At 40.0% G+C, this 11318-nt stretch overlaps 1 protein-coding gene and 1 pseudogene across 1 annotated transcript; both read right to left on the bottom strand.

Annotated features, from left to right (window-relative positions):
* Window positions 1–773: 773 nt before the first annotated feature.
* LOC102766303 (olfactory receptor 2W3) lies at window positions 774–1718 on the bottom strand. The gene has a single exon (XM_006775374.1). It carries the CDS (start codon window positions 1716–1718, stop codon window positions 774–776), a length of 945 nt encoding a protein of 314 aa, XP_006775437.1.
* Window positions 1719–7222: 5504 nt separating this feature from the next.
* LOC107184932 lies at window positions 7223–9636 on the bottom strand (annotated as a pseudogene).
* Window positions 9637–11318: the final 1682 nt, after the last annotated feature.

The raw sequence follows: 11318 nt of genomic DNA, 5'->3' as shown, positions 1-11318 counted from the left end.
AGCATATCTCTGGTTTGGTTCTAATTGAGCAAATGATTAAACCTTAAAGCTTCGTGGATGGCATGGGTAAAATGAATAATGAAAATCATGTTGACGTCCAACAAATGCAGAGAAGATTCCATAAAGTAAGAGCATCTGCCTCATAGCAGGAACTTAATAAATATTAAGTCCTTCTCACTAATAAAATAAATATATACCTAAGAAATAATCATGTTCTAATATTTAAATGATCCGCCTATCATGTTATAGATTACCTTCTTGGTTTACCCAGAATCTTACGCTAGACTTTGGGGGCAAACGGTAGGAAAGAATCTTGATTCTGTGAAGGACGTTGGATGTGAATTGGGAAACAGAACACCCAGCTTGCTGAATTCCCACATTTGATGGCTGTCAGTTAAGAAAGTAATCAAACGGCGATTGTTTTGACTAAAATACACAGAAAGCTGCTGAACAATTAACATAAAAACAACAACAAAAGCAAAACTGACTAAGAAAGGCAGTTTCCTACTTGGAAGGCTGGCAGAAGCTGTGGAGACTCATCTTCATAACTATTAACTTCATGTAGAGGGATTTTTTGAATGATATGTGTTGTGCAGTTACACATTACAACATATACTGTTGGAATGGATACAGCTTACGGAAGTCCAGGAAAAGGCATACACTTTGGGAAGTACAGGTCCAGACCAGGTCTAACTGAATGGTCCCAAATGCCATCCCTGGCTTCTGAAGGAGTTCACGGCCAGGCTGGAGATACCCACCTCTCCTATTCACCCTTACTCCTTTTCCACCTCTCTGTCACCTAGCAGCAACCTCCTCAGTGCCCCCTTCACCTCTCTGTTTCGGAGGGTGTAGATCAGGGGGTTCAGGAGCGGGGTGACAATGTTGTAGAGGAGGGTGAGGAACTTGCCCTGGTTCTGGGAAGAGTTGTGCCCTGGCTGCATGTACATATAGATGATGTTTCCATAGAACAGTGAGACCACTGTGAGATGGGAGCCGCAGGTGTTAAAGGCCTTTTTCCTCCCGGATGCTGATCTTATTTGTAACACAGCCCTTACGATGTAGCCATAGGAGACCAGGATAAACACCAGAGGTGACAGCACAATGCCCACTGCCAGAATAAAGACAGTGCCCTCAATCACAGCTGTATTGACACAGGCCATCCGGATCAGAGCAGGCATCTCACACAAGAAGTGGTCCACACTGCGGTGCCCACAGCGTGGTAAGTGCAGGGTGACTGGGGACATGGCCAGGGAGTTGGCCACACCACAGCCCCAGGCCAGCGACACTAAGCCCATGCAGAGGCGAGGTTTCATAATTACCATGTAGTGCAGGGGATTGCAGACTGCAACAAACCGGTCATATGCCATGACGGCCAGCAGCAGACACTCTACGCCACCCAGACCCAGGAAGAGAAATAGCTGGATGGCACAGCCTATGTAGCTGATGGTCTTGTCATGCCCACTGAGATTATATAGTAGCTGGGGGATGGAGCTGGTGGTGAAACTGAGGTCCAGGAAGGAGAGGTGGGTGAGGAAGAAGTACATGGGCGTGTGGAGGTGGGAGTCCAGCCGGGACACTAGAATAATGGTGGTGTTGCCCACAATGGTCAGGAGATACGCAATCAAGATGACCACAAAGAGGATCTTCTCCAAATGGGGGTGGTCAGAAAATCCCAAAAGGATGAAATTTCCCTGGGCACTATCATTGGTCCCATCCATCTCTACTGCACCTGAAGAAGAACAGCAATACTAGTAGTGGTCACAGACAATATAAGGCAGCACTTACTATGAACCAGGGATCCTGTATGCTTTTATACAGTTATTTGCGGGAAGCCACAGCTTGCCAATACTGTCAGTGCACCAACGAACGCGGAAGGCTGGTGGACCTTGGGCATTAGCAGGGCTAAGCACTGATTGTTCCTGTTGAGATAGTGGTGGCTCAAGGCAATTCTCTAACCTGATAATCCTTTTACTGTTTACCAAACTTTACCTTTGATCTGCCTGTATGCATTGCTAAAGGCAAATGTGTATTCAAGTAAATAAAAAGCAGACCGGCCAGAGGTCAGTGTGCTCTTCATGAAAGAGACACCACCTGGCCCCCACCCCTTAATAATTCATATTTCTTGTCTAGTGTTTTCATTTGTGCGTCAGCCCCTCCTTCAAATCCTGAACCCAACCATTCAGGTCGGGTCAGTTATTTACTCATTTAACTCCAACAACAGTGATATGGAGTTGACAGTCTTATTATCTCACATTTACAGAAAAGGAAACTGAGGCAGATGTATTTTAAGCAAATGATCATACTCTAGAAAAGGTAGCACTTATCTGAACCAAGGTAATTGGGCTCAGAGTCTTTGTCCTGTGCTGCTGGCACCGCTTGTCATTTTAATGACAGAAGCTAGTCCTGTCATGGCCCAGCCACTGATTTTTCTTGAAACACAGTTTCTTTAGCTCCTGCTAAAACCTCAAAAGCCCAAAATGGAATCCCAGAATAATGAATTAATAGTATGTAGAAAATATCCATTATATGAAGAATATTTTATTTGTTCTTTAACTCAAGGACACACCTCATTCATTTGACCATTATTCTTGGGGTAATTTTAAAGTACCCAAATAAATAATATATGAGATAACTGAATAGTACTAAAGCAACATACACATAAATTAACATCTCTCTCTCAATTTGGTCTGATTTTTAAGAAATAGAGTATATATATTTTTTCTTCCAAAGCACTATATACTGCTTGAGAAAAATAAGACCACAACAAGTAATGCAACTTTAATGCAATAATGTACATACATGTGCAGAAACCTCTATCATATTGCAATGGTAAGAGTTTATCACATGCAAACAAAGCATGTTTGAAGACTTAGAGCACCAGTCTTACAGACAACATAGAGGACTCAATTTAACACGTCTTGTGCTACACCCCCAACCCCACTGCTACAGTCCCTTAGCCAACAAGATCACAGAAAGCTCTTTACCTTTTATAGTTTTCTCATCTAAAATGGTAATCATCAAGCTACCTTATTTATTTTATAGATATTTTTATATTTTTTAATTTAATATTTGGTGAATATGAAAGTATGTTGCATAAAGCTTATGTGTCATATACACAGGAAATGGGAAACTACGCCCATGTGACTAGGCAGAGAAACTCTATTTAACATATATTCAAACAAACCATGGTAAATGGGGGCATTTGGAGTGGGGGAGTGTGAATCACTCATTCACTGCTTTCACCAAAACAAATAACAAATCAAATATTTGAACATTAAATATAACTATTATAATAAAGCACAAAAGTTGTTTCCTGATCATCTTGAATTTAGGTAAGTCTCACTAGGCAAATTGCAATTCTCAAAAGCAATAAAGCAAAATATAACTAAATTTGCATATTTTTAATAATGCTACAAGAAACACCACTAAAAATATAAAAAATAATAAAAATACTAGAGTATTCAACATGACAATTGAAAGGTTACCTTTTTAATAATATTTTCAAAAACTTTTCAAGAAAATAAACATTTTTTTAATATTGAAGACTGAAGAATTTAAACTCCCAAAATATGTGGCTATGATGATAGATGGCAGGAAACAGGACCATGTTTTTCAGAGCAGGCCCATGTTTTGCATCTTTCTAGCTAAGAGTGACACCTCTCCATCACACCCACAGTTGATAATAAACCTTTTCAATGCTCTTCCTTTTAAAAAAAAAAAAAAATGAAACACATCTCAGGTCTCATTTCCTCACATGCACTTGACAAACCTCAGTCTTTCTTAACAAAACAAACTCTAGTCCCAACATAAAAAAATAATAACTTTTATTTTGTGTTCTTTTATATTTTGTCTCTTCAGCACTTATATATCTCATCTTTAAAAAAATAATTTTGCACTAGTAAATTTCATTTGTTTTAATTAAGTAACATAAGTTGTGATGTTATGTGTTTGTGTATAGATTTGTGTCTAGGTGTATGTCATAATCCATACATTTTCCAATAGCAAAAGGTGTCGTTCCTCATTTTCTATTTCTTTGAGACATTCTATATGGCTTGTTAAATTGTTGACAGTATTACAGATGCCCCCAGTTTTCCTCCCCGTCCGCCCCCCTCCTCCCAGCACCCGCCCACTCCAGGCTTGCACCACAGCATTGTTTGTGCTCATTGCTTAAATTCTTGGGTAAATCTCTTCCCATCCCCCTCACCCACCGAGGTTTGTTCCATGTATCCTCTGGATCTATTTTGTGGGTCAGTTCATTAGATTCCACAAATAAGTGAGATCATGTGATATTTGTCTTTCTCTGGCTGGCTTATTTCACTCAGCATGATATTCCCCAAGTCCATCCATGCTGTTGTAAAGGGTAAAAAATCCTTCCTTGGGTAAATCTCTTCCCATCCCCCTCACCCACCGAGGTTTGTTCCATGTATCCTCTGGATCTATTTTGTGGGTCAGTTCATTAGATTCCACAAATAAGTGAGATCATGTGATATTTGTCTTTCTCTGGCTGGCTTATTTCACTCAGCATGATATTCCCCAGGTCCATCCATGCTGTTGTAAAGGGTAAAAATCCTTCTTTTTTTTTTACAGTTGACAGTTTATCTATATGGCTTTTTAATTTAACCAACCAATAGAGAAGTGCAATTTATAAATTGAGTTCCTCAATCCAGAAATCTACTCACAGTATTTACTTCTGTGCTACCAGGTTCCATTAAAAATCAGAAGTCGGAAGGTGCAGATCTAGCTGGGGGGACCTCCATGCACGGGATGTCTTCTCGTCTCCTGGGTTCAGGCCGTTGCTCTACCAGGTGTAACTGCACATGTGGAGGAAAAAAGGCACCTCTCCTGGCTGTAGCCCACGGCTCTGTAAATGCAATGGACCATGATGTTTGTGCAGGTGTATGGCAATGGGCCCCAGTGATGCTGTTTTCCTGAAAAAAGAATGGAGAGAGACCCTGACGGTGATCTGGGGTCATCCACAGCCCCACGCTCCAGGGAAACTTCTGGACCCATAGGGCTCATTAGTACAGACACTGAGGTGTGCCATGGGCATGCACACAACAAATCCCATAGGCTCCAGGCAGAAAATGAGGACCGTGAGAATTTGTCCCTTGATATATTAAGGATTTATTACTTCATGAGAGCAAAGTTGGGACTCGCGCCACTGCTGGGCCATTTGTTCCCTTGCCCTGCTCCCAAGAATTATGATATGTTTAAAAATCAATTGCGGCATAGTTGGTCCCATCCTACTGGAACAGGATCATAGTTTGTGTTTTTTTCCTCTTTAGATCTACTGAAAATAAAGAAGTGTTTGACATTTTTTTTACTAAGAATTTTATGCATAAAAAATGAATAACCCATTGTCCTAGATAGTGGAAAAAATTTTATGGGCACATTGATTAATATTATTTCTAATTTAAGGAACCAACAGGGTGAGCTATTTTATTTAATTTACTTATTTAGCTTTATTTGGAGATTTGAAAGGAAGATGTCATCATATGTCAGTTCAAACTTTTTTTAATTTCTATTTACTTTATTTCTTTTTATAATAAATTTACTGGGTGAAATTGGTTAATAAAATTATATAGGTTTCAGGTGTACAATTCTATAACGCATCATCTCTATATTGTATTGTGTGTTCACCACCCCAAGTCTAGTCTCCTTCCTTCACCATTTATCCCCCTTTCACCCGTTCTACCTCCCCCCTCCCTGTCCCCTCTGGTAATCACCATGCTGTCGTTTGTGTCTGAGGGTTTGTGTTGTTTTGCTCAATCCCTCCAGTTTCAAAAACTGACCAAGGAGAAGTGGGGAAAATATCATAAACCCATGATTTATTATATTGTGTACATAGGACCGTGGGTTTTTTTAAAATAAATATCTTTTATTGATTTCAGAGAGGAAGGGAGAGGGAGAGAGAGATAGAAACATCAATGATGAGAGAATCATTGATCGGCTGCCTCCTGCACGCCCCACACTGGGGATTGAGCTTGCAACCTGTGCACGTGCCTTTGACCAGAATCAAACCCAGGACCTTTCAGTCTGTAGGCCAATGCTCCATCCACCGAGCCAAACTGGCCAGGGCTATGGCCGTGTTTTAATGCTCTTACAGAGGCTACTATGATATCACAAGGCTGAAAATTTAAATAATAATAAAGTAAATAAATGAATAACAATTGAGTCTGTGCAGTCGGCCAGGCAACATCAGAGCAAAATCATACTTTTTTTGAGTCAACTGACTAAGGAATATGTCAAAATAATTATTTGGGTGCTTTTGAATAGATACAGGCACAAACTCAGGATGTGAAGAGAACGCACCGTGCAGGAGAGTGTGTAGAACTCTAGATGTGTAGCAGGTGCAGCCCTCCTCCATCCTGCCCTCTTCCTGGTACAATGGAAGAGCTGCTCCCCAGAACGTGAACGTAGGGCCAGTGCTAGGAGAACAGGTGTCTCCAGTGTCTCCATTTCTCTGCCCTTGGGGACTGAAGAGTTTAAATTACTACTCTAAATTTGCTCAGTTCCTTCTACTGGCGAATAAAGCTATTTTACTTCCTGCTCCCACCAGCTCCACATATCACCACTCTCCCAGCTCTCGTCATTTAGGGGCTCCCCACATGCTAGAATAATTAGCAATTTAGTTACATCACTTGACCAAACAGTCACCCCATTGTCGGGTGAAGGTGGGTAAATGATCAAAGTAGTTATTTAAATAAGTCATCCAGTTTCTGATAAACTGGAGACATAGAAACTAGAATCTAATGTTAGGGGGTGACTTTTTAATCATTCTTTATTAATTTAGTTATTCTTTATAATAATGTGGGCGAGAAAAAAGGCCAATGTATAATAACAGAGAGATGCACAATAGTAGGAAGTGAAGACAAGGAGAGCAGACCCAAGGCACCCTGTGGGGAGAGGAGTTGGCACTATTGTGCAGTTCAGATGAAGAGGGACACATGGAACATAAATCAATTTTTTAAAAAAGGTTTTAGTCCATAGAATTTTATAATATGTTACCCATATTTCTAGCAAGTATAAGAGAGGTGTCATGTGTCATGTGTATGAGGCAAAGCGGGATTTCGAGGTGTCATTGTGTTGTCACAGAAATTAAAGCTATAGGAGGCTCCGTAGGACCATGCCTATCACTAGATTCCATCACCTCTGCAAACTCAGTCTTCTATTCAAATTTCCTCTACACATAAAAATTGATTTTACTCATTTAGCACTTGACATTAAACTTTATTGGCCAGTGATTGGTTATAAATAATAATAATATCACTTTAGAATACTACATTTCCCACAAAACACTGTCAGCTCCACCATTTATTTCTACAACCCCAGCAAGACAATCATTTATTTGTTCAGTAAGTATACAATGAACGACACCAAGGACAAACCAGTGTTTGAGGTGCTTAGACGATATTGGACATATTGCTGTCAACAGACAAAGACCCCTCCCACAGAGTGCTTATGTTCTACCAAAAAAAAAAAGACAAAAGCAACAGAACAAAAATGAACTAATAAATATGACAGCAATGTAACACATTGGAAGCTGATAAATAATATATTGGAAAATAATATATTGGAAAATAAATATTCCAATATATTATTGGTGAAGGGCACTGGGAGGGTGGGCCCAGAGTGGATAAGGGCTGTATAGTCCTCACTGAAAATCTGAGTTTGAGCAGGATCTAAGGTTTAAATGGAATAAGTAATGGAGACATCAGGGAAAAGGGAATTGCAGGTAGAAGACACAGCTGGGAAAAAGGCCTGATGGTGGAATGTGGCCAGCAAGGGAGGCCAGATTATATGTAGCAGGATGAAAGGGGTATGTAAGAGGAGGGAGACAGAATCAGAGAAGAAACTGCATTCACATCCTGAGGGTTCACTGTAAATATGTTAGCTTTCCTTCTGAGTTGAATGAGGGGACATTGTGATTGTACTTCTATCTTGGGCACTAAACGGATGAGCCAAGCTGCAGCATTAAGAATAGATGTGAGAATGGCCAGAACACAACCAGGATTATAATGTTAGAAAACTGATGCAGCAAACCCAAGGGAGTGGAGGGAGTTCAGGCCATGGATGCAGAAGGCAGAGATGGGGCTGGCAGAGCTCTGGTGATGCTGTGAAGGGAAAGCTGGCAGCATTTGCTGACGAACTGAATGTGGGCCAGTGAAATCAAGAGTGGAATCCCCAGATTTTTTACCTGGGCATTTGAAAGAATGTAGAATGTAGTTGTCACCCACTTAGATGTAGAAGCCTGTGTGTGTGTGTGTGTGTGTGTGTGTGTGTGTGTGTGTGTGTGTTCACTAGGCAAAGAGTTGGGGTAAAACTTTAGGGTAAACTTTTAGGTATGTTGACTTTAATGTGTATTTTGATGACAAGTGGAGAGTTGAGTAGAGAAGTCTGCATTCAGGAGAAAAGATGGAGGAGAAAGTAGAAGGATAATCAGGAAATGGATGTGGATTTAGAGCATTTTACTGGTAATGAATCAGAATTACAGAAAAAACATTAGAGACCTTTCAGGAATTGGGAAGGGAAGAAGGACAGTCATACCAGGAGATGCACAAAGTTTTTGTTGTTGTTGTTTTTAATAGATATTTCTTTTCTTTTTCTTTTTATTGAATTTTATTAGGGAGACACTGGTTAATAAAATTATATAGTATACAATTCTATAATTCATTAGATATACATTGTATTGTGGGCTCAGGGATTTCTGATGTTAGGAAATCATAATATGTAAGATTATACTTAGCAAGTAGGGTAACTCAGGTCATGGTAATTGGCATATGTATAGTTACAATTTGCATTCCAGCTACTTACTAGTAAACTTAGATATCCTTGATCAGGTTGAACATACTGTGAGTAGAAGATCTCTTTTTCCAAGAAATAAGATGGAGAGAGTCTTTAGAGATTTTTTTAATTGGTAACTTAGTTCCTCTGGATTTTGGTGATTTCCCCAGTTCTCAGTAATTCCTCAGTGCTATGGCCATTTTCTGGGAAGTCATGGCCTTTTCTTTTGCCCCAAAGTTGGGCAATTTTTTTTTGATACAAACTGAAAGATGCCTTTGGTTTTATCTATCCACTGAATACAAGATGCCATCTCAGGATTACACAGAGATTCATGAAGGTATTCAAATAGTCAGAGCTTCTTCCTGCCTTTTCCTCCCTTTTGCTGGAGAACAGGAGGTTGTACCAGCTGGTTTTCAGGGATGTTCTGCAGAGATTGATGAATATTCCCTTCAAGACAGAGGTCCACGGGATGGTTTATTACTGTTTTCCAGTTATAGACAGGTTGCTCTGGAGGCAGCGCACCGTAGTAGCTGGGATTTCCTCGGACATGAGAACAGTGGTTGATGAAATGCATGCAGTCTTAGCGATCTGGTGGGTACGGAAGATCTCCAGTTGAATGTTGCCTCAGTACGTCAGAAGCATTTTCAAATGCTTGGCCCAGCCTATCTTGTTCGACACAAGCCCTACTTCTTATTAACTTGGCAATTCTGTAAACTGCTTGAAGTTGCTGCATTTGCCGAGGCATCCATTTTCTTCTTTGGCTTGAAGGTTTCTTTGCGATAGTTTCCAGTGGCTCTGATAGAAACTATGGGTGCTCCGTTCACCTACGAATGTTTCATTCTCAGCCCATCCATCTTACCTGTTCTTCAGAATCCAATCTAGCATCCTCAGGTACCAGGTGGAAATCACCTGCTCCTCTGAAACACGGGCCTGCATCACCCTCTGCACAAAGTTTTGTGGTTCTTGGAATGCAAGGGATGAAGAAAGACTTAAGTTGGTTTAATGAATAAAATAAATCATAAAATGCACAATGAGACGACAAGATTTAAGGGCGACAGTGGAGACCAGACTCTGGCTTTTGAGGCTGAGGTGGAATTTCTGGGACTGCCTTTGAATTGGTAGTAGGTCTATGCTAGTGATCTCCTTCCAACCCATTAGGCTTCCTTGTCTGATGGGTAGAGAATCCAAGAATGTGGGATCTCAGACCAATGATTCTGCACTGCCCCATCCCCATGGAGGTGCTGTGCTGCTGGATGTATGTTCTCTATCATGACTCCTGTCTCCCAATACTGGCTTTCCCATGACTCAAGCACTCAGGTGATGACCCCAGATGGTGGGGAGGTGTGGGCTGAGACCCAGAGCATGTGGCTCTCCCCCATGCAGATTATGTGTGGACAGGCCTAGCGTGTGCAGGGTCTTTAAATTGCAACAAGACAGAAGTAAGGGTATGTTATTGTCTACTCTGTGTGAATTATGTTTTGTTGTTAATCCTCACCCAAGGATATATTTCCATTTATCTGTTTTTAGAGAGAGTGGAAGAGAGAGGGAAATACAGAGAGAAATGTCAATGTGAGAGAAACACATTTATTGGTTGCCTCTTGCATGTGCCCTGACCAGCGCCTGGGCCGGGGAGGAGCCTGCAACTGAGGTAGGTGCCCTTGACTGGAATTGAACCCAGGACTTTGGTCTACAGGCCGATGCTCTATTCACTGAGCCAACCGGCTAGGACTGTTTGCAAATGAGAGATGGAGAGTAAAAATGTTTGCTAAATCTAACAAACGTGAATGTAGAAATCTAAGGTTAACCAAGGACTCATCAATAAGTAAAGTAAATCCATCTGAAAATAGAGTTTGAAAATAAGCTTGCTCCATTTCTAAAGTTCTTCCAAATGCAAAAAGTCTAGAAAATAATGTTTCAAAGCCTAAAAAGAAAACTGTTAATAATGTTATTGGAAAGTAACATTTTTTAGTTTTAAAAAAATCTCCCGGAAGACATAAACACCATAAAATCCCAGGTCCCGGAATTAAAGAGGAGGATTGAAGTTTTGGCAAAATTATTAACATAACATAATGTTAAGAAAATTTGAATTAATAATTTTAGCATCTAGACATTTAGCATTTAACAATTGGTTAGCAATTATTTATTAGATACAGATACATAAAAAACACAGTGGCAAAGTCAGCCTTCAATGACAAACATTTTTTTTTGGAACATACAGAATATACTTCAAAAATAAGCCAATTATTCTTATTTCTTCATCATCATTATCATCTTTACATTGAATTTAAGTATCAAAGTTGAATTTTAACTAATCATATCAATCATGATCTTAAATACTTACAACATTGTGAAGTCAATATCATTGTTCCACGTTTAGAAACTGTGTTAAGTAACTGATACTGAGGGGTTATATGTTTGAGTTCTTATAACTAGTAAAGGGCTAGGTCAAAGAACTAGTTGAATCAGAATTCTGAAAATTCCTACTCTAAAATATATTCCAAAAATGAAGGAAAAAATTGCAATCCCAGAGGATA

Source organism: Myotis davidii, unplaced genomic scaffold (genome assembly GCF_000327345.1).
Source record: "Myotis davidii unplaced genomic scaffold, ASM32734v1 scaffold648, whole genome shotgun sequence".
NCBI classification, from domain to species: Eukaryota; Metazoa; Chordata; class Mammalia; order Chiroptera; family Vespertilionidae; genus Myotis; species Myotis davidii.
The sequence above is the reverse complement of the archived record's forward strand: the minus strand, read 5'-3'. Positions and strand labels throughout refer to the sequence as shown.

Coding starts and splice junctions, on each gene's coding strand:
- LOC102766303 (XM_006775374.1), bottom strand. CDS start 1,718: ATGGATGGGACCAATGATAGTGCCCAGGGAAATTTCATCCTTTTGGGA.